Genomic DNA, 23,853 nt, shown 5'->3' with positions numbered 1-23,853 from the left:
CTATGCCAATTTTGGTCTACACCAAGTTAAGGAGGCGATCATGAGAGCACCCAGACGTAAGCGGCTAGATAGATAGATAGATAGATAGATAGATAGATAGATAGATAGATAGATAGATAGATAGATAGATAGATAGATAGATAGATAGATAGATAGATAGATAGATAGATAGATAGATAGATAGATAGATAGATAGATAGATAGATAGATAGATAGATAGAAATGCTCAAAGTACCAAAGGTTCGCTAAGAAATGCTTCGCATTTAATAGCTGTCCGACGCTCGCCTGGATGTCGACCACTTTCCCCGCTCGCCGTGTGAGAATTAACGGCCGGGCTAGAGGGAAGACACGACGCGCGTAACGTTCCTCTTCGCGTTCCACGACGCTTTGAATGGATGGATGCAGGTTACGGCGCGGAAGTTCGCCCCAGCTTAAGAACCTGGCGAGCCAGCTCCTAATAGCGATAAATACGGCAATGCAATGTATACCGAAGCAAGTGGCGTCTTTTCATGGTGTCCGACAGCATAAAGTTGTACGGTACATAATCTTTTAGTACGCAAAAGTGCTCGCTCCTGATGGCAGCGCCACTGCAAACTCGGCGGCGCTAAGAAATCGCTAGAGTGGCGCACTATTTTTTTAGAAGGTTGTCCGAGCGCCATCTTGTTCGTCCTCGTCCGGGTGGTTCACTTGATCTGTGCACGGTGCGTGGTCGACCGCGCTTGAGTCAGTTCGTACGGTAGTTCTGGATGCTTCAGGATGCCGACCTGCTGTGCCAGTGGCACCAACCACCGGTACAGCAGCAGAAAGAAGAGGTTTTCACTACAGCGGGTAAAATCTGTAGCTTCCCGGAGGACACCCTAGGGGCGTTGCTGCTGCTGTTAGGAGAGGAGGCCGAGGCGAAGGGACGCAGTAGGCGCTACTTTACATTTTTCAGGGACTTTAAAGGGAAGCTGAAGCACTTTAAAAAAATGAATTTGGAATGTCTAATCATAGTTTGGTCCTTGCTGAATTCGCAAATCAATGTAAGAGTTCACAGAAGTGAAGGCAAATGGCATTTCTTGGCAAAAAAAAAAAATCACGCCATATCCACGGAATAAATGATGATAATGGGCGAAGCTCGAGAGGGGGAAATCATCGGTAAACCGTAACTCTCCCGTGAAAGTTAGCCCATTACATCATTAGAAAGACGTAAGACTGTGCGTATATTATACAAAATCAACTTTTATTTTGTTCTTGTTCGTTTGTTGTTTCGTTTCTTCGTTTGTTCTTTTCATTTCGTCGTTGTCATGGCGGCTGGATTGCGAGGTACCTTCATTATGACGGCTTTATGGTCCGTGAAATGAAGCGAGAGAGGTTCTTGTACTGGCTGCAGTGGGAAGTTTGCAAACACTAAGTCTATGCACGTCCCTCGGATCGTGGTAGGTTGCATATGGATACATCTGAGTGCGTATTTGGAAAGCATGTGCTGCACGATCCAGTCATTGGCAGTGAGGTCCACGTTGAAGTCCCCAACCAGCACAAACGGGCGGTTCTTGTACTTGTTGTCGTAGTCACGTAACGCAGCGTCTATAAACGACTTGACGTCCCCGATAGACAGGTTGGGTGCGAGGTACACGGTCATGACGGCGACTAGCAGACGGCGATTGAATCGGTGGACCGGTGTTTCGACGCGTGGTGGCGATTCCGGGCTCGATTGTTGGCTCCGCGATGGAGTGCCAAGCATGAAGCTTACCCCGCACCTCCACCAGTGTAACGACGTGGGATCGGCGAGGATACGGAGCATGACAAACAAACACGCTTTATCGATCAGAGAAAGAACTGCAACGTCTTCTTCGTCCCTGCGCTGGGCCAAGAACACTCGCGCTGCTTCGTTGCCATCACCACTGGCATATTCCCGCGGCATAGCCGGTCACGTACGAGCTAGGAGGGACAAACCAACGGCTTTAGGAGCTTCGCCCCTAAAAAACAGCGGCTGCAGCCGCAGGGCTTCTTGAACTGCTGAGCGAAGGCGGTGACGTCAACTTCGTTGTGCCGCGTCATCGGCGCCATCAGCTCTGTAAAAGCGTGGCCTTCGCGATCACTTCCACCAACGCGCGCAGCCAGAAGTAGTCACGGAGACCACGGCTCCGCCAAAACCACGGTGGTAGAATAAAACAGGTGGCCCATCGAGCGCCGCGAGCGCGTCGCCGTACTACTCGAGCTTGCTCGCGGCCGCCGCTAGTTTCGCGACGAGTTTTTGGGCCGAAAGAGGCGCATTGCAAGCTCTCGCTGTGCTGTAAAAACCGGTTTCTCTAGCTAATTTTGTGGCTTTAAACGGTTGTTTGTGCTTTCACTAGCTTGTAGTGGCTGTCTGCCAGCTTCGACCGCAAAAGTAAGAGCGCCAGGCTTTATGAAGCTTAAAATTTTTTTAATCGGCGCGGGTAGTCCCGATATGACTGTCACAGGGTGCCGATTGCAAGAGACGCGCGTGTATATATTTTTTTTTCGAAAGCGCGAGAATTCCTACCGGCGAGTGTACAGAGTAAAAAAAAAAAGCATTTGGTTTTCACGTTATCGTATGTATGTCGGAGGATTGTAGCTGGCGGTCTTTCCGTGGAATTGCCTTTCTCCACAACTGAAGTCGCTTTTCGTCTTTCGGCGCGGAGAAAAGACACAACTTTTATTTGCAGGTTTTGTAGCCAGATTTGCAATTTGGGGCGAAGCATTTTCGTCCCATGGTGGCCGCCGCATCAGCGGAACAGATCGAGCCACCGTGGTTTCAGCCGTGGTTCCAGCTTACAAAGTGAGCGGAAACACCGATGCGTCATGCGGTCGCGCACGTCGGTTTGACAGAGCGCAACAAACGCGACGCATCAGATCTCTCAAGCCGTGAGATCACCTAACCACGACCACCGTGATCTGGCCGTGATCATGACTCGAAAGCTGATTGTGACTTTGCGGCGCTGGTTGCGTCGCATAGTGATGCTCTTGCTCTTCAGGCGCTTGCACCCACGGACACCTACGCATTTATCGAAGATGACCAAGCAGAAAGGGAGAGACGCCGCTACAACGCCGGTTGTGTTGCATGCTTTCATTAGTGGCGCGTCCATTCTAAGCGACGGCAACTCTTCAGTGTTGCTCAAGACCACTTTGGTGTAATAAATGCACCGCGGATCTCTTTCTCAAAAGTTAAATATGTAAATTGCAGTTTAAATGCTCGCGACGCAGCGCTGGCCACATGCTTTCAAATGCGCCGGAGCGGAGATATCGGCCCAGAGTATACCTGCTGCCACCTTGCGGAAAAGCAGGCGGTAACTCGAGCACCTCCGTGACACGCGCGGCGCATTGGCGGAGCGGTGCGTCGGGCCACCTGTTATTCTACCACAGTGGCCAAAACTACCGACTATGACGTAGTTCCGGTTAGTTCATTTCCACGCCCACACTTTTGGCGCGCTTGCTTGTGGGGAGCAAGATGAACTTTTCTTTCGCGTATTTTAAAGCTCCTGCTGCCACAACAGCGAAAGAAATTACGCCATCGTCGACAATAATGTTGGTCCTTGTTAACAACAAAGTTTTACCGAATTGTAAAACCACTTCAGCATCCCTTTAATGTGTGCCCAGTGTTTTTTTCTTGAGTACAGAAAAGGGACACTTTGTCGTGCGCGTCTCAAGGGCAGTTTTCAAATTGAAAGAAAATTAGGAGCGTTGCGTCTACAAGTGTCGACAATGGAGAATCAGGCGCCCTTAGATATTTCGTTTTGTTTCAAACTGCGGCGCGTGGAGTGACCCCCTGCGTCTCCAACCACACGGGGGCGTCTGATGCAAGGTGTGCCCGGTGTTCTTTGTTTTTTTTCTTGCACATCTCGAGAGGGTACAGAAATGGACCACTTTGCCGTGCGTGCATCAAGGCCAGTTTTCAAACTTGAAAGAAAATTAGGAGCGTTGCGTCATAGAAAACACGCTCAAGCTCCTCCGAGATTTGCTTACCACCAGCGGTAAATGGTGTATATTGTTACAAGCGAGAAGTACACCAAAAGGTTGAAAAACAGGCGAGCTTGGATGGTTCGCGTTTACTTCCACAAGGGGTCTCGAGGCAGCACACCAAACGTCGTTTTCCTTTTTAACCTTTTGTCTGCATGTTCATTCGCGCTGTATGCGTCGTGCATTGCAACCGCTCGTGACAATACGAATAGCTCGCCGTTGTTTCGCCGGCGCATGCATAATATTTGTGGCAGTGCTTGTACTTTCATTGTCGCTAAGTGACTGTAGTAGTGTAACTCTGTGCTATAGATTGTTGTGATACTGTGTACTATTTTCATACGCATTCTATTAAATACCATGATAAAGAAAGGAGCATGGTTGAATTGTCTAATGCAGCGGGCTGGGGAGCGAGGGGTCGATGGTTCGAATCCCCGGTCGGGTGCTTCGGAATTTTTTCTTCTGCTTTATTTTTCTTCGTGCTTTCTATATATATATATATATATATATATATATATATTATATATCCGGGACATGACGGCGACAGCGAGGGCAAAATCAGCCGAGAGTATCCATATAATTGCTATCGCAATAATAAAATACCTTATCCGCATTTGCTGAGCTTTACACTTGCTCAGAGCCGCCTCTGTATACAGGAGACTCGTATGGCAGAGTCAACTCGCCTTTGAAAAAAATTAAGGAAGCTTCGCACTAGGGGTGCCAAGCCTGTAGGAAGTGCGAAGCCTTCTTTTTTTCTCTTCGATTTTCTCTTTGTTTCCTCCTCTCTTTCTTTTTCTCTTTTCCCGCTTTTTCTGTCTTTTTTCGCTCTTTATTTCTATTTGTTTCTATTTTCTACCTATTTTCCCCCCTTTCATTCTGCCTCTTTCTATTTCTCGCTTGCTACGTCGTTTTGCCTGCGTTACGCCAAGCGACGACGCCATATGACATCCCGGGCCCCTGAAGTGATCCACACTTAAAATAGTAACAGTACCCCTTTAAGGCCGCACCCAGGGAGCCTTCTTTCAAAAGGTGCACAAAAGGGAGACACTTATAGCTAGTCGATGTGTTCTGCGAACGTTTCATTTTCTTGGTATCCTCAGCGGCCGGTGACGGCGATACTCAGACGGCAAATAAGAGTGCCGTCGAGCCCTCTTGTTTGTTGGCTGAAATTTGCTCACCGCCCATTTAAATAGTGAAACGTAAGTGGTGGCGCTGCCGAAGGCTCTTAGAAAGGACAGAAATAAATAGTGAGAAAACTATATATGTCATTCTGCCTTAAGGGCAGAGAGGTGGGCTGTGAACTTGTTTTTTTTTTATGCTAAGATCGATTTAATCGAAGTAGACAAGGCAGCAGGCCAACTAAAAAAAATCATATTTTTTTCTTTTTCTATGGGTCGAGCCTGGTGGCGATGTCACCGCCACGTTATAAAAGGGGCGCTCATAGCATCCATGTTATCTACACGCGTTTTTCGCACTTCCCCGCTAAGTGCACAGTGCCGCTGCAAGACCACAATTTACACTGCTCGCGAAAGTGCACACGACTATGGCGTCCGCGTGTGCGCAGAGCGTGTTTGGCTTCGGTGCTGATCTCGACCGACGGCCTACCATATTCGTGCCTGCATTGCCTTCCGAAAGCTCGTGCTCGTTGTGTGGCCTGTTGTCCGCAGCGTCTTTCATGCTGCCCTGCTGGCATCTGCTGTGCGGATCGTGTTTCTACCAGTGCCGCCAAATTAGCGACCGTTGCCCACTGGACAAGCGAGTCTTCAGGCAGGAGGAAGTGGCTCCCGCGCTCATCAAGAAGGAAGCCATTCTCGGCTTCAGGATACGCTGCTGGAACTCCGGCAACGGTTGTGACGCCGTGGACGCCGTTTCCGTCATGCTGGACCACTTTGCCAACGCCTGCATGTTCCACACCATGAACTGCCAGAAGTGCGGCGAGAAAATGCTGCATCGGGAACTTCCGGGTCACGTGATGTCTGGCTGCGCAGCCACCTGGTCTCCTGGAATGTACGATAAGGGTACCCTCGCCAGCAGCTTTCTCAACGTGAAGGAAACGCTGCAAAAGACGTCGCGAGAGAGCGCTTCTCTGCAGATGGTGCTCGCATTGTTCGAGTTGCGCATGTACGAGATGAAGGAGATGATAGATCACCTATCGGCGACTGTATGCCGTATGAAAGCTGATGTCGACCAAATCAAGGGCACTACGTGCGCTCCTCAGATTGATTCCTGGATCAGTGAAGCAGGAGCTATTATCTCTACAAATGAGAATAACTTCATGACCTTTTTTAAGAGAATTTTTTACACTCAAGTCCCGTCGCTAAATAAGGCAGCACAATATGTGGCAGAAAATCGCGCCGTGAAATGTGAGAAAACCAATCCTGCTTTATTGAAGTCTTCCAGTCCAGTATTCCCTGGAACAACGTACCCGATCCAAAAGGCTACCGCCGAAGGGTTGAATGTGCCAGATAAACCTCCCCTGATGAATCCACAACCATCGCTTCTGGGGCCACAGCATGATAATAAGGTCAGCGAAATCCAAGAATGCTGCGATGTCATCATAGAGAACTGGACGCATTTCAGTGCTGGCTATGCTATAGCGGACATTCGGAATGGTCGATGTGAATGTCACGTGCGTATACATGGTTACGGTTTCTTGCTTATTCCTATGTTACAAACTGTAGACGGAATAAGCCGGGTACACTTCACTGTGTATGCGTTCAAGCGCTTCTTTAATACCACGCATGAGCCGCCCCCAGATTGTGTGTTAAGGATGCGGCTAGTTAGCCGCGCAGGTGGCGCAAATGATGCTTGTTTGAAAGAACAAATATCTTGTGTGAAAGCAAGCTTTCCGCGGAACGTTATGGGCGAGGAAACGCTTTACTTTTTCACCTGCCGGAAACCGCTGAACAGCACACTTGTACAAACAGATGGTTTTGTCTCGGGAGACAAAGTTCAGGTGCGTTTCAGCGTGACAAGCTTGTAGCAAATTAGTTTCGTTGGATTCTCAAATACATCATGTCCCGTACCGTAGTTCGCAACAGCTACATCGTAATCTATGCTCTTCTTTTATACAGTGAAGAACGTCCAACTTGTTCACTTTCGCAATGGAGGACAACGCCTGCAGTGAGCGGCTCGACCTGCACCTACGTGGCTATTTCATAGACCAAGAGAATGATTTTTATGTTTTTAAGGTGTAGGATGACATCCTGATGTGCTCACTCGCGTGTTCTTTAACTGACTACGTATTTACAGTATAGCAACTGTAAGCGAAGTAAAGAATCTGCAGATAAATGCGTATGTTATATCAAATCTCAAGCGATGCTTTCGGAAAGCAGTGAATTAATCTCGGTAAAACAGCGCCGGAGAACACAAGCGACCACCCTCTAAGGAACTGCGCGGCAGGGCGGGAGTGAAAGTGAGAAAAGACCGGCGAACGCAGACTCGCATCTGATCTATTAAGATACGTGGCAACTTCAAATTGTTCCCAGCAAGGATGGCGTGTCACTGTCAAAGAATAACTGAACAAAAACCAGGAAGGAATTTCAGTCATGGGCGCCTAGTCAACTGTAGCACGTATGTACAGCGCAGATATGCGAACGCCTTGTCAGACACACCGATAGAGTGGTAGCTAATACACGCATCTCCCTTTCTCCTGATATGAAAGGCCTCAATTATCTCGCGGCCTATGTACCTGCTCTCCCTGGAGACAACTGTCGCATCATTAAAGACGGGCTCGCAGCCGCACTCTCGGCAGTGTGCTGGCAAGTGTAAGCCCCGGATGTTACAAAGGGGCCGTTCGTGTTCCCTTCATCTCATCTTCCGCTCTCACCGATATGAGATTTCCGCCATGTTAAAGGGACCCTTTTCGTGCACCTTTTCAAAGAATGCTCCCTGGGGGCGGCCGGGTAGTGACACCTTTTTTCGAAATATTTTTGAGCAAATTTTACAGGGGAGTTGAACGGCACCTTCTTGGTATTGCTAAACATAGTTTCAGGTATGTAGATGACTTCCTGATATTCACACATAACACGGATTTCTCTCGAGAAGTAGTGAATGTTTCAAACGTATTTAAGGAGAATAGCATGGGCTTTACTTTCAGTACTGAACTAGCTAAGAATAACGAGTTACAATATTTGGATTTAAGGCCGGTCCTTAATCGCGAACGCACTTGCTGATGTTACCATCAAAGAAGTGTTAAGCCAGTGCTAGATTATGCATCCGGACACTCCAAGTTAGTAAACAGGGGAATAGTCAAGTCATGTTTCATGTCCGCTTTGGAAAAAAATCGTTTGTTCACCTAGTGATAGTTTCAAGAGTCAGTTGTAGAAATTCTAGAAGTCAGGTTACCCCACGCAGTTAATGTTTTCAGTGTGCACCATTCCAGCCAGAGAAATAAAGGGTGGAAAAGTGGGAGCCACTTTGGAAGCAAGCAAGGCAAAGAACCGCGGGAAAATGAATATCATTCCATATGTGCACAAGTTGGCACATAACGTGAAACATATTGGCAGTAGATATAACGTAGACGTGAAGTTTACGGCAATAAACAAAATGGCAAGTTTGTGTCCGCGCGTTAATAAGCAGATAGATACAAGAGTTTGCTCTCTAAAACACCGCAATAAGTTTGTGCAATGCGTAAAGGGAGTGGTTTATATGATTCATTTTTCTTGTGATAAACTGTACGTCAGTCTGGAAGATGCGTGAATGATCGGCTTAGGGAACACCACGCATCTATAAAAGCATCATGCAGTACTCATGTCGCTGCTCAGTGTAAAAACTGCGGATGCTACACCATGTTTCATGAAACCGAAATCATTTTTCAGCACACGGATCAACTGACTCGCGAGATAGTAGAATCGTACCATATCTGGAAGAGGGGACATGACTGTGTTAGTCAAGCCACGCTTTTGCTGCACGACAAGGAGCACGCGTATCTAGCCACGTAGTGCTTGTGATAACTAATAAATGACAGGTAACGTAGAAAATTCTTGCGGTAATCCAAACACGAGCGCCTTTTGTTGCGTCCTGCTCTGTTACGCATGTGCAAAGAATCGTGCATCTGTTTCATATGTTTTTTTCTATCTTATAAAGAATGAGTTGGGAGTGAAAGCGTTTTTCTGTCCACTTCTACTGTCCACGTCTTCGGTGCGTTTCATCCTTATTTTTTAAAGATGACGCATACCAAATGGCCCAACTTGCCATCTTGTAGTAGTGAGGAAGACGGTACGGTGAATTTGGGAGTGTTCTGTCCAAATGAAACGCCGGGCGCGTCGCTTCGGTGTCGCTAGCGCGAGCTTAGAGGCGTGCGTTACATGTGAATAAAGATTCATTCTTCCTGGCAGCTCCCGCCTGTTCAGGCGCTCCTGTTTTTGCTGCGTCGGCACGAAGCCTTCTCGGACGCCATCGTCTGGGCGGCGCTCAAACCGTACGCCTGCCTGAATGCATGTCCTGGCTGAATAGAATAGGAAGATAAGTAAATAGAGATGTTTATTTGATTACGTGTTAGTAGCTGACATTCCTCCCAACTAAAGTCTTTCGGTGTCCCTAGACCGCTTGCTAGGTAAAGTATTGTTCACATCATTTGTCCGATGAAGCACCAGTCCGAACATGACACCCCAAAGGACAGGAAAGTATCGAACCGCCTCTGTTCCGGCCCCGGGAGGGGACGAATCTGGCCGGCCAAATCACCTAAACAAACACCGCACCACTGCACGAAGCAGTTCCTGCGGTCGGTGCTTAGGCGCAGCACAGCCACAAAGCACCCAGGCGGATTGCTTGATGGAGCCTATTGTTATCTTATTTATAGTCGTGGCGACAATGGAATATCGCCGCGGTCATTCAAGATACATGGTGACCAATCCCTGCACCTGGAGACGCAGTCCAGGCAAGGGTCAGGCATGTCATTAGTGTGACTCTCCTTCTGTGGCTCGTTTCGATTCAATCACGAAGTTTATCCCTCTTCTGGGAATTATTCCGGAAGGAACCAAGGTTCGGCCGCTGGTCTTCGGCTGTGGCGCCAAGCGTAATAGGCTGAGTCCTAACTACACTAATACCGCCACAATCGGTGCCAGTGGCCGTCACGTCCATTTAGGTAGGCGCTTTCGCCACGGCAGCGCAGATTACACATTCGCGCATACAGGCGGTCGCGGCTTGTTTCCACGTCTGGATTTGTTAATCTATTTATCTACAAGTGGCGTAGCACTCACTAGTGTGATGGCATTTATCACCCGCAGCCTGAGACCCGTAATGACAACTACACGAACTGTTCGATCTCTACAGCAAAGTGCGCATGCTCAAAAGGCCTTCTTTGAGAATTAACAGAAGAGCAGGAGGTTAACTAAAAGAACCTTCATCGCATTGAGGTAATGACGACCTTCACATCCCAGGACAACGCCATGCGAGACACTGGTAACCTCATAATGACGCTTTGCCCTTTGCACCGTAATCGTGTCAACGGGCGTCACACTCATCGGCGAATGTACACTGTTATGTTTTTCATCAGCGATGCTTTATTGAGGCTAAAGAATAGGCTAAGCAAGTGCTGATAACTGCCAATCTCTGGCGGCAATTTTTCAGAGGGTAGGAGTAGGTTCGCAAGGTAAACAATATTAAATGGACCGACAACTGGCCATAACGTGTGGTTAGATCCTTATGGAAAGAAAATACCGTGAATTATAGTGACAGATTCAGGCATACGTTCTGCGATCAGAGTAGGATGCGTGTATATTGTTAAACACGTCTAAAGGTCACAAAAAAAAAGATGGCATGTCACGCAGCCTAGCGGAAGAAGAGCCTTGAAGCTGGGTTATGGAGTCTTATACGTTACTGTACGTAGTCTGATGCTTTCATGTGCGCCAGAATCAGGGCAGAAATTAGAGTATGCACATCGTTATACATCCCGGCTGTCTTCTCAGCCACTTAAACGAGTTTCACGCTGAGAAGCGGCGCTGCCTTCACGGCATCTGGCGGACCATGTCGAGCCGCGGCGCATGTGCCCACAGTGCACGCATGCGCACCAAACCGCCGCGCACAAACACGAACCATTGTCGTGCTCACGTCCCACTGGGGCCGTATTCTCAAACGATCGCAAAAGGCGACAATCGCAAAAGTATCGCCTTTGGTGCGCGCTGGTTGCTATTGAGCAGAGAGAGAGAATAAAACGTTTATTTCATGTTCTTGAGAAGATCGGTGAGTGGGGTCCTTAGCCCGGGATCAAATTGGCGCGGGCCGCTGTCCTCGCACGTTTCACGAGGGCCTCTTGGGACTTCGGATCCGAGCTGGACAGAGCTGCCTCCCACCCTTTTATGTTTAGTTGTGTCCTGGGTTGCATGGGTGGATTGTGCGGACATTCCCATACCATGTGGTACAGGGTGGCTGTTTTATTGTCGCAGAACCTGCACTGTGATTTGTGTGCGTCGGGATCTATCTTAGATAGTACGTATGGATTTGGGTACGACAGTGTCAGTAGGCGACGCCACGCTACCTGCGATTCCTTACTGAGGTTCGGCCCCGGAGGCGGAAGTTTCCGTCTTTCGAGTCTTTGGTGTTATAGAATTTCTATATATGTGAGAAGCGGGTCCATACGCATAGCCGAGGGCGGGTGCGATATGCCGGGGTCGGAGGTCCGGAAGAGTAATTCTCGGGCCGAGGCGTGGGCGAGCTCATTGCCTCTAACTCCGCAGTGGCCGGGTACCCATATCAGCTGTTTCCATTCTCCCTCTGAGCGTGGGGACGATAGCTGTGTGAGGATTCGGTGTGCAGTGGGGCCAATGTGGCCTTTGCAGAAATTTCGGTAGGCTGCTTGTGAGTCTGTCAGAACGAAGGTGGATACGGGGTTTCGTAGGGCGAGGGCGATTCCTGCTTCTTCCATGCTAGTTGCGTCTGTGTCCTGGGCTGATATGCAATCTATCTGTTTTCCTTGATGAACGACGCTTGCCGTGTACTTGCCGTTCACTGGTCCAGCTGCATCGACATAGAAGGCGCCCTCAGAGTATTTGTCGTGAGCCTTAACCCGTGCCCGACGTCGATGTTCGTGGAACTGTGGATGCATGTTGCGTGGTAGTGGTTTGATGATGAAGTCCTGCCTTCATTCGTGCGCGATACGTTGTTTCCCCCTCCTCTGAATGGGGGCTTCGATGCAAAGTTCTGATAGCGTTTTCCGTCCCGTTCTAGTTATGGCCAGGCGCGTGACTTGATTCGTGTGGTGTGCTTGGAATAGTTCGGATGCGGTATTGTGAAGCCCCATTTGAAGCAGACTGTCTGTGAGTGTCCACGGGGGAAGGTTCAGAGCCTTCTTGAGAGTAACACGTATGACTCTGTCTATTTAATGCTCGTCTGCTTTCAAAATTCTCAGGTAAGGGAAGCTATAGGTGATGCGACTGATGACAAATGCCTGAATGAGTCGCATTATGTCATGTTCTTTCATCCCTCGTCGTCGGTTGGCCACCCGACTAATCATGCTATTGAGCAAAACCAGAAAAGTGAGGGCGCCATCTAGTATTCCCCCCCCCCCCCCCCCCCGAAATTCGTCCAGCCTTCTAAACTCCCGGGCAACTTTTTTTTTTCTTTTTGCCATGGAAAGACTCTTTCGAACAAATAGGCCGTGGGTCCCCCCGAAAAAAAAATCCTGGCTATGTGCCTGCCTTATCACCTTCGGTTGGTGGTGAAGTCTAGCATTTCAGTGACGTAGATGGTAGCTTCTAGTATTCAATCCTCGGTGGATGTGCGCAGCATGTTTTACGCTGAAGCTTTCAGCGAGCATTACCTTGGAGTGTTTTCAGTACTCGTTCTTTGCCAGTGCGTGTTCTTGCGTAGTTTGAACGTTCCAGGAACATGAACCGTGTGATGCTCGAGTGGTTTATTGCGCGCCGGCAACATGTTGAGATGTTGAGACGATGTCGCTGCGGCGGCACACTACATCTGAACTCTCTGGGTACGCCGTGTTAAACTCTCAACGAAATGCATTTCACACAAAGTTGCATTCTCTAGATATTATCATGTGCATTAAACAATTGTACAAAAAAATCACAGCATATCTACGAAGTGAATGATGACAAGTGGGCAAAGCTCCGGGGGATCATTGACCCTGAATCCCCCCGCACATTGCCCACTCGATTACGCAAAGACCTGCCAGCACGTGTGTACAGTATATACGAAGTTGTCTATTATTGCAATAGCAATTATATGGACAGTCTCGGCTGAATTTTGCCGTCGCCCGTCATGCACCGTATATGTATAAGCATGTATATATATATATATATATATAAAAGCCCCAAAGAAAAATAATTCAGAAAAATGCTTCCGAAGCGCGGAATCGAACCAGGGACCTCTTGCTCCGCAGCGAGTGGCGCTATCCACTACGCCACGAAACGCAGATCCTCCACGTAGCTAACGGCGAGCGTTATATACACACCAGTTACCGCTGGACGGACTCAGAGACGCTAGGCGCTTATAAGCGTTTCTTCATTACCCGCGAGATGGCGTTAGGAGCGCGACGGGTGGATTTAAAAGTCGTCGGCGAGCGCGCTCGCTTCTTGTTATGTTTGCGCAGGGAGAACCTTGCCCTTCCGCTGTCTGCTCGCGCGGTTTTCTCGTGCTGAGGGGAAGAGGGATGTTTCACGCTTTCACCGTGATGTCCGCGCTCATGTTACGGAGCGTACGAAAGTCACTCGAGCTCAAGGGACGCCGCTAAACGAACAAACAGAAGATGAGCGCGAACTATCAAGTGTCACAGCTCGACACGTTCCTTCGCTGCTTTGGCCGCCTTTGCAACAGGAGCGCTGTTCAAACTGAGAGTATCCATTGGCGAGCCTCACTTCGTATAGCATTAGTTTCTTGCTATCGCATTCATTGCTTCGCCCTTGCGGCGAAGCTGTGACTTTTTAATCACACTGCGTATATGGTGTTGAGATGTGGGCGGCGTTTTCCTTTCTTTATGATCGGTGAAATGCAAAGCCAAAGGTTCTAGTATGGGATCCAACCTGAAATTTGAGAAGACGAGGTCAATGCAAGTCCCTCTGATCGCGCCTGAAGGAAGTGCCGAGCTGGGCAGCCTTCTTTGTATCTCTTCGTTTTCTCTTTCTTTCCTCCTCTCTCTTTCTCTTTTTCTGTCTCTTCTTTAGTTTCTTCCGATTTTTCATTTCTCTCTCTATTTCTCGGTTGCTTCCTCTATTTCAATTTTTATATGTGGTTTTGCCTGCACCCACTCGTCATCACTCACTTCGTGGATATGCTTTGATTCTGAAATTTTCCTCATTGGCATCATCATCAAGGCGCTCGAAGAACAAGAGGAAGAAGACTTCTCTTTGGCGCGAGAGCGAGCGCTTCCAGTACTAGCGGCTGGCTATGGCGCGACGGGAGACAAGGCCCCAGCTAAAGGAGCTTCGCCCCTAAAACGTCGAAAGCACTTTCAACACGTCCTATATTTCAAGTAGTCACAGTCAAGCCTGGCCACTGCGTAGAAGCCAGCATACGCTCGAAAACACCACATTCGGGTCGCTCTGCGCTCGTACGGTGCGCTCACTCCTGTGTTGTGAGACATTCGTAACACCAATGGCCAGTGCAACAATGACGTCACAGGCAAGTGTTCCTTCAGTTATTGAACGCATCAGATTCTACGTCACCACACGCGATATTATCGCCTTTGGCGATCGTTTGAGAATACTGGCCCTGATTGCCAGGGGCGTAGCCAAGGGGGGGGGGTTGGGGGGGTTAACACCCCCCCCCCGAAATTTTTCAGTTTTGCTTGCGTATATATACACGCACACATACAAACGCACGCACGAACATACATGAAGTATGGTTGAACCCCCCCCCCCCCCCGAAAAAAATTTCTGGCTACGCCCCTGCTGATTGCAGCATGTGCTGTGTGTATACGACTTCATAGTTGCTGCAGATCGAAACAGTTTGATTACAAATGTTTCACGGCGTTTCCCGGGTTATCATCCCGCGACGAGACACTAGAGGCTTTCAGCAAGCTACGGAAATACGTTGTTCTTTGTGGTTGTGAGGAGGAAGAGACGCTTATTTCTGCAGCCCTGTCGGGAGCACGGCGCAGCGTCTTGGGGGGGGGGGGGGGGGGGAGGGGAATGAAAGAAGGTAATAGTGTGTAGGATGTCGTTGTGTCTCGTTCGCCATGGCCGGAACAGCGGGCAGGACGGCAGCAAGGGCAGGAGCGGCAGGGTCCCAGATGCTCTGTATGCGGCTATTCCCCTCTCGTCCAGGGGGGGGGGGGGAGGTGATTCTTAAAAGGAAGAAGGAAATGAAAATGGAAATTGGGTGTGGAGTGCACGATAACTGTCTTTCAAGTGAGGACACCTCAACCGATACACTCACGGGGGATTGGGGATTAAAGGGACAGTGAGAGTGAAAAAAGTATGGTAAAAGAAGAAAAAGAAAGGTATGAGTGAAAAAAAAAAAACAGTGAGGGGGTGGGGGGGCAGGAGAACGGGCGTCCGAGTCACCGTGGTGAGCGGCTAGAAAATTCGTTCGACTAGGCCGGCATCCTCGAGAAAAGCTAGTAGGGCCGCAAGGGCTGATCGGCGACGGTGTACGTGGCCGGTGGGATGGAGCAAGTCCTGTAGGGTCGCACACGGCAGTCCGACGAGGCGGTACTTCATGGCGAGCCGCTTCCGCGCAGTGTTGAGAGACGGACAGTCAAACAATAGGTGGCACAGGGTTTCGATCGCGCCGCAATCGGTGCAGTTCGGTGCAGCGGCGCCGCGAAGACGATGCCTGCGTTCCGCGGGCCACACAGAACCGGTCCTCAGGGCAAGAAGAAGCGCGCGCTCGCGGCGAGTGAAACCAGTGGCTGGGATGGGAGGAGGAGGGTGTCCGGAGGCGACCCGTGCGTCAGGATGCTCGCGCACCAGCTCCCGGCGAAGGTTGTTGCGTGCCGAGTCGAACGAGCTGGCGTAATCCGTCAGCGAAGTCTCGGCGGAGTGTGCTCGTCCAGGAACTCCACCAGGCTCCGGAGTGCTGGCAGGTGGGGAGGGGACGGGAAGAGCAGGTTACGGAAAAACGGTACGCAAATACGGTAAGGCCGCACGGTAGAGCTCCTCCTTTTCCGTTCGTTGTGCTTTTGCCGGCGAATTGGCACCCCAACACCACAAAAGCTTTTTTCAAAAATTTTTCTGGGGTTGTTACGCCTCATTGTTGCCTGTCAGCCTACGCATTGTTAACGAGGAACCTGTCTTTCGGGGGGCGCACTGTCACTGGAACTGGGAGCGGGCTAAGCACAACGAGCGGGAAAGGAGGAACGTTACCGTGCTGCCTTACCGTATTTGTGTGTCATATTTCCGTAACTTGTTAAAAGACTCTACTCTGACCGGTACTACGCTTTCTGTTGTGCAAAGGAAAACAGGTTCCATAAGAACTGGTTGTCAGTACCTTTAATCTGGCTACACAAAAAAATCGGCGAGAGCGTTCGCTGCCGCATGCACCGGGCAATGCAGTTTTCGAGATGCGACAGTAGTGCCCATTATACCACACAGCCGAGCCAGTAGAAGCTGCGAAATCGGGCCCGTAGTGCTTTTTTTTTCAGGGTGGTGGAGGGGTCACGCATATTTACAACACCGCCGAAGGAATTATAATGGTACTCACAAAAACATTTCCATTTGTCGTTTTCTCGCGTCAACTGAAAGGCCAAGCCCTCAAGAGCCTAGAAAATGTGCCGCTAAGCGTGACTGTACCCTGGAAAAATAATCACGATATGTTTTTAAAAGCTACTTTCGGTTCCTACTGTACCCTGACGTCACAACACGGTATGAGATTCTCGTCACGTGCTCGCGTAAGATATCACGTTTCCACGGCTGCTACGCACTGTGGCTCCGTTGGTGACATTGTGAACGTTTTGGTGACACACAAGCGGCCATTTTGGAAGTTTTGGTACCTGACGTCATCAAAACTAGCCAGACTGCTGCGTCAAGTCACCAGAATTAGTACTGCAGCCTGACGTCAAGCTAGTGCCGATGTCGGTAGGTGCGCCATGGGAAAATTGATTTTAATATAAAAGAAAGGTCACAGTTTCGCTGCAAGGGCGAAGCAATGAATGCGATAGCAAGAAATGGGAATGTCACACGAAGAACGAGAAGCATCTCGATACTTGCAGCGCGCCGCTGAAGCACAAAAAAGACGCCCAAAAAGAATGGAAAGGCATGCACAGGGCGAGCGTGAACTAACAACTCTCGCAGCTGTTACGTCTTTGTGGTTGAGCAACGCGCTGCAAGTGTCGGCAGTGGAGAATGAGATGCTATTATATACTTCTTTTTCTTTCAAACTGCGGCGCGTGGAATGACCTCCTGCATTCCCTGCCATACGGGGGCGTCTGATGCAATGTGTGCCCGGTGTTCTTTTCTTTTCTTGGGTACAGAAAAGGGCCACTTTGTCGTGCGCGTCTCAAAGGTAGTTTTCAAATTGAAATAAAATTAGGAGCGGTTTGCAAGTGTCGACAATGGAGAATCAGACGCTCTTACATATTTCTTTTCTTTTTCTTTTAAACCGCGGCGCGTGGAATGACCCCCTGCGTCTCCAGCCACACGGGGGCGTCTCATGTAAGGTGTGCCCGGTGTTCTTTGTTTTTTTTTTTCTTTGCAGATCACGAGAGGGTACAGAAATGGACCACTTTGCCGTGTGTGCCTCGGGGCCAGTTTTCAAACTGAAAGAAAATTAGGAGCGTTGCGTGATAGAGAAAACGCTCAAGCTCCTCCGAGATTTGCTTACCACCAGCTGTAAATGGTGTATATAAATAGCTCGCCGTTATTTCGCCGGCGCATGCATGGGGCATGGTTGAATTGTCTAATGCAGCGGGCTGGGGAGCGAGGGGTCGATGGTTTCAATTTCCGGTCGGGTGCTTCAGAATTTTTCTTCTGCTTTATTTTTCTTTGTGCCTCTTTATATACATATATACACACATAGATATACATATCCGGCGCATGACGGCGACGGCAAAAATCAGCCGAAAGTGTCCATATAATTGCTATCGCAATAATAAAATATCAGCATTTGCTGAGCTTCACACTTTCTCAGAGCCGCCTCTGTATACAGGAGACCCGTATGGCAGAGTAAACTCGCATTTGAAAAAAATTAAGGCAGCTTCGTACTAGGGGTGGCAAGCCTGAAGGAAGTGCGAAGCCTTCTTTGTAGCTGGAGTGGAGGGGGCGCTCGTCGAGTGAAGCCGGCCGTCGCCATCTTGCCAGAGGCAGAAAGCGCGCGTCACGCCGTTGCGCGCTGCTGCTTGCGTGCGTTATTTGACGCTGTGGGCACGTAAACACCAACGGTTTGACGATGGTTGCCTCTTGTGTCGCTTATGGATGTGCACACAGGCTGAAGAAAGGTTGTGGCCTTACATTCTGCCCGTAAATACGCGAAGACGACTTCGATTGAGCCATTCCGCGCGCGTTACTGAGGGGTGCTAACTGAGGCGGTATGAGCGTGCAACAAATTATAGCCGTGATATTCTTGACAGGTTCCTAAAGATCCCACAGTGCTGAGAATGTGGGAGAGGGCCGTTCACCGTGTAAAGTGGAATGCGAAAAACAAAGATCACCTATATGATCCGTGCACTTCGCGCAGGCTTGCTTTGACTGCTTGCTGGAAGCCGTTTTTTTTTTTCTGAGACTCGAGCATACGCAAATGGGCAGGAATATCCGGCAGGAAGTGCAGTGACAGAAGAGCTGAAAAAAAAAAAAAACTGGATTTGCTGGCTTTTTGATATGCATATGGCAAGTACCGAAAGAATACTTGACGAGGTTGTCGGCCAGGGTCAGCTGAAGTAGTTGCTGACACACGAACTCAGTCAATACAATGCCGAAAACCTCTTTGGGTTAATACGCGGATAGGGCGGACATAACAATGCAACAGCTGCATAGCCTATGGCTGTATACGATTAAGCACCTGTTGGTTCAGACGGAAGTTATAGTTCAGGAAACTGCTCCCAAGACATTGTCTCCATTTTGAATGCAGCCACTACTGCTGCCATAGCTGATGCAAAAAGCACGCTCATTGACATGCGCAAATAATCAGCCCTGCAGGCCGATACTGACCCAAAAGCATCTCTGCTTTTGCCGGTTTCGTGGTGCCGTACATAGCAGGCGTCAATGCTCAAAAAGTTCGTACAACAACTACATGTGAGCAGTGTATCACAGCCCTACACTCAGGTGAGTTGCACCTTTAATTAAGCGGAACAGCAGAGGTCGAAATATTTCACCGTCGCAAGACGTCACTGTCATATATGAAGAAGTAGAGAAAGGACTGGTAGCTACAGGCTGAACGTACCATCATAACGGTGAATAAGGGCAAAACACCTCATCTTGGAAGTCCCGGTAGCTTCGTCCGAGAAAAAGTGGTTCCATAAACTGGAACAGCACATCTTTGACTTCGACCCGCTTGAACGTTTACAATTTGTGCAAGCAAATAGCTCAAGAATACGTAAAAATGAGTATACGCTACATGACGAAGGAACGAAACCGAGAATGGATCAACAATAAGATGAGACCACCTCTGTCAAGGGCGATTATCTTCCATCACCAGTAGGGCACCAGTCATCATGTTTTTCACCGTGAGTCTGATATAAGCGTCTCTTCCTAATGCCTGTGCAGGTGGATTAATAATAATAATAATATCTGGGGTTTAACGTCCGCAAAACCACGATATGATTATGAGAGACGCCGTAGTGGAGGGCTCCGGAAATTTCGACCACCCGGGTTCTTTAACGTGCACCTAAATCTAAGTATCCGGGCCTCGAACATTTTCGCCTCCATCGAAAATGCAGCCGCCGCGGCCGGGATTCGATCCCACGACCTTCGGGTCAGCAGTCGAGCGCCATAACCACTAGACCACCGTGGCGGGGCTGTGCAGGTGGCTTCACTTCTATAGATGTCACTTGGCTGCTTAAAAGTCGCAAATAAATGTTTGCAACCAAAACTGCTTGATTTCATTGCTTTACAAACGCGAGCACCTTCATCGGCAGCACGAAGAAGCACGCGCGCGGCAACGCTTGGCTCCTTTCTGCCACTGGCAAGATGGCCGCCGCGCGCTCGGCGCGGCTTCACTCTCCCCAATAGGGGCGCATAGGCGGCTTCCACTCCAGCAAGTTCTATGTATCCTCCTTGTTTGTTTCTCTTCAGTTTTCTCTTTCTCTCCTCCTCTCTTTCTTTTTCTCTTTTTCCGTTTTTTCTGTCTTTTTTCTCTCTTTATTTCTATTTTCTTCCTATTTTTTCCCCTTTCTTTCTGTCTCTTCCTACATCTCGCTTGCTACGTGGTTTTGCCTGCGTTACGCCAAGCGACGACGGCATACGACAGCCCGGGCCCCTAAAGTGCTGCGCACATGATATCATCATACGAGAGGAAGAACTTATCCTTGGCACCAGCGCACGCTCAATATGCTACAGATGGCAATGCTATGCGTCAGGCACGTAGGCAAGGGGAGGGGCCCGGGGGGCCCGGCCCCCCCCCCCCCGAAATTCGTCCGGCCTTCTATATTTCCGGGCAACTTTTGTTTTATTTTTGGCATGGAAAGACTTTCTTTCGAACAATTAGGCCTTGGGCCCCCCCCTGAAAAAAAATCCTGGCTACGTGCCTGCTATGCGTGGTTTTGCCTGCATTACGCCAAGCGATGACAGCATACGACAGCCCGGGCCCCTGAAGTGATTCACACTTAAAATGGTATCAGTACCCATTTAAGGCCGCACCCAGGGAGCCTTCTTCAAAAGGGGCACAAAAGGGAGACACTTATAGCTAGTCGATGTGTTCTGCGAATGTTTCATTTTCTTGGTATCCTCAGCGGCCGGTGACGGCGGTACTCAGAGGGCAAATAAGAGTGCCGTCGCGCCCTCTGGTTTGTTGGCTGAAATTTGCTCACCGCCCATTTAAATACTGAAACGTAAGTGGTGGCGCTGCCGAAGGCTCTTAGAAAGGACAGAAATATATAGTCAGAAAACTATATATGTCATTCTGCCTTAAGGGCAGAGTGCTGGGCTGTGAACCTGTTTTTTTTTTTTTACGCTAAGATCGATTTAATCGAAGTAGACAAGGCAGTAGGCCAACCAAAAAAATGATATTTTTTTCTTTTTCTATGGGTCGAGCCTTGTGGCGATGTCACCGCCACTTTATAAAAGGGGCGCTCATAGCATCCATGTTATCTCAACGCGTTTTTCGCACTTCCCCACTAAGTGCACGGTGCCGCTGCAAGACCACAATTTACACTGCTCGCGAAAGTGCACACGACCATGGCGTCCGCGTGCGGGCAGAGCGTGTTTGGCTTCGGTGCTGATCTCGACCGGCGGCCTACCATATTCGTGCCTGCATTGCCTTCCGAAAGCTTGTGCTCGCTGTGTGGCATGTTGCCCGCGGCGTCATTCATGTTGCCCTGCATGCATCGACTGTGCGGATCGTGTTTCTTCCAGTGCCGCCATATTAGCGACCATTGCCCCATAGACCAGCGAGTCTTCAGGCAGGAGGAAGTGGCTCCCGCGCTCATCAAGAAGGAAGCCATTCTCGACTTCAGGATACGCTGCTGGAACGCGGGCAACGGTTGTGACGCCGAGGACGCCGTTTCCGTCATGCTGGACCACTTTGCCAACGCCTGTATGTTCCACACCGTGAACTGCCAGAAGTGCGGCGTGAAAATACTGCATCGGGAACTACCGGGTCACGTGATGTCTGGCTGCGCCGCCACGTCCTCTCCTGCAAGGTACGGTAAGGGCACCCTTACTGCCAGTTTTTCCGACACTAGTGAAATGCCCGAAAAGACGTTGCAAGAGAACGCTTCTCTGCAGACGGGGCTAGCATCGTTCGTATTGCGCATGCGCGAAATAAAGAAGATGATGGATCACCTGTCAGCGACTATATGCCGTTTGAAAGCTGTAGCCGGCCAAAGCAAGGACACCACGTGGGATCTTCGGATTGTTTTCTGGATAAGTGAAATAGAAGCTTTCATCTGTACAAATGAGAATCGCTTCATGACGTTTTTTAAGCGAATTTCCTATAGTGACGCACAGTGGCTAAATAAAGCAGTGCATTCCGTGGCGGAAAATCGCGCCATCGAACTTGAAACCTCCGATCGTGCTTTCTCGAAGTCCTCAAGTCCGGCCTGGCCTGGAAAAACGTACCCAATCCAAAAGGCAACCGCCGAAGGGTCGAATGTGCCAGATTGTGAACGTCCCCTGATGAACCCACAACCATCGCTTCTGGGGCCGCAGCACGGCACTAAGGTCAGCGAAATCCAAGAATGCTGCGGTGTCATGATAAGGAACTGGACGCGTTTCAGCACGGGTCATGCTATAGCCGAGATTCGGAATGGTCGATGTGAATGTCGCGTGCCTGTACATGGTTACGGTTTCCTGCTTATTCCATTGTTACATACTAAAGACGGAACCAGCTGGGTTCGCTTCACTTTGTATGCGTTCAAGCGCTCTGATGACCCGCGTGAGATGCCCACGGACTGCGTGTTAAGAATGCGGTTTGTTAGCCGCGCAGGTGGCGTACGCGATGCGGGTTCGAAAGAACAGATTTCATGGTCTAAACTTATCTTTCCGTGGAATATTATGGGCGAGGTAACGCTTTACTTTTTTGCCAGCTGTCAAACCATGACCGCTACAAATGTAGAAAGACAGGGTTTTGTCTCAGACGACAAAGTTCATGTGCGTTTCAGCGTGGCAAGCTCGTAGGAAATTGGTTTCGTTGGACTGACGTCTCAAATATTGTCCCGTACCGTACTCATTGCAATCTGTGATCTGCACTTATTCAGTGAAGAACTTCCAACTTGTTCCCTTTCGCAGTAGATGACAACGCCTGCAGTCAGCGGCTCGACCTGTGCGCACGTGTCTGTTTCGTGGACTGAGACAATATTTTATTTTTGTAAGGGCTAGTATGCCATCCTGATTTGCTCACTCGCGTGTGCTTTAGCTAGCAATGTACTTACAGCAGCAACTGTAAGTGGAATAAAATATTATAAAGATGAGTGCGTATGTTGTATCCCATCTCAAGCAATGCTTTCGGAAAGCAGTGAATTAATCGCAGTGAAACAGCGTCGGAGAGCACAAGGGACCATCTTAACAAACTGCGCAGGAGGACAGGACACAAGGAAAGAAGAGACAGACGAGCGCAGGCTCGCAACTGATTTATTGAATATACGTGGCAACCTTAAATAGTGCCCAGCAAGGATGACGTGTCACTGTCAAAGAGTAGCAACTGAACGATAACCAATTAGGGATTTCGATCACGGCTGCGTTAACTGTAGCACGTGGAGCGCGGATATGCGAGCTCCATGTCAGACACACCTACTGAGGGGTAGCTAATACACGTATACCTCCCGTTCTCCTGATATGAAATGCCTCAATTATTTAAGCGTATGTGTACCTGCTTTTCCTGGAGACAACTGGCACATCATTAAAACGGTCTCGCAGCCACACTCTCGGTAGTACGCTGTCAATTCCCGGGATGTTAGAAAGCGACCCCTCGCGTTGTCTTAACCTCACATTAATGCATCTTCCGCTTTCACCGATATAAGATTTCGCTCGTGTTAGGTATACCTTATAAACTATGCCTACCTTGCATGGCACATATTTATTCTTGTTTTGAACATGACACTCATTTCTCTGTGTCATACTTTCTCTGTGTCATACACATTTCTCTGTATCTTTCCTTCGGCTCACTAAACTGCAGACCTTCGACAACTTAGGCCGCGATGAAAAGGATATGCGTACGCCATACTTCGTTCCTATTTCTTTAGGTCATGCGAGGGGGCCTTGGACATATGAGATTGCCACAACTCTGTGCTTATCAGTGACCTTCTTACTGTCTCCCTGTAGCTTACTTTTCTTTCTTTTACTACACGAACCAGCTTATAACAAACAGTGGCTGTCACGTGGTCCGGATACCCAGCGATGTTTAGCCTTTATT

At 49.2% G+C, this 23,853-nt stretch overlaps 2 protein-coding genes across 2 annotated transcripts in view; both read left to right on the top strand.

Annotated features, from left to right (window-relative positions):
• LOC125757705 (uncharacterized) overlaps positions 1–23,853 on the top strand; it is a 57,778-nt gene that overhangs the window by 5,789 nt on the left and 28,136 nt on the right. The window contains exon 2 of the mRNA XM_049413600.1: positions 5,872–7,148. Within this exon, the coding sequence (XP_049269557.1) occupies positions 5,872–6,940 (1,069 nt within the window). The 3' untranslated portion in view covers positions 6,941–7,148. The remainder of the gene's footprint in view (positions 1–5,871; positions 7,149–23,853) is intronic.
• Positions 21,180–22,792, top strand: LOC125757893 (TNF receptor-associated factor 6-A-like). The gene is made up of 2 exons (XM_049414214.1): positions 21,180–21,648; positions 22,731–22,792. Exons 1-2 carry the CDS (start codon positions 21,180–21,182, stop codon positions 22,790–22,792), a joined length of 531 nt encoding a protein of 176 aa, XP_049270171.1.

This window comes from Rhipicephalus sanguineus, chromosome 3, assembly GCF_013339695.2.
Source record: "Rhipicephalus sanguineus isolate Rsan-2018 chromosome 3, BIME_Rsan_1.4, whole genome shotgun sequence".
Taxonomy (NCBI): domain Eukaryota; kingdom Metazoa; phylum Arthropoda; class Arachnida; order Ixodida; family Ixodidae; genus Rhipicephalus; species Rhipicephalus sanguineus.
This window is presented reverse-complemented; position numbering and strand designations above follow the sequence as displayed.

Bases quoted from the DNA above. Each gene is read 5' to 3' on its own strand.
- LOC125757893 (XM_049414214.1), top strand. From the start codon at position 21,180: ATGGCGTCCGCGTGCGGGCAGAGCGTGTTTGGCTTCGGTGCTGATCTC. The intron at 21,649-22,730 runs GTAAGGGCACCC...TCCCTTTCGCAG, and splicing joins GTCCTCTCCTGCAAGGTACG to TAGATGACAACGCCTGCAGT.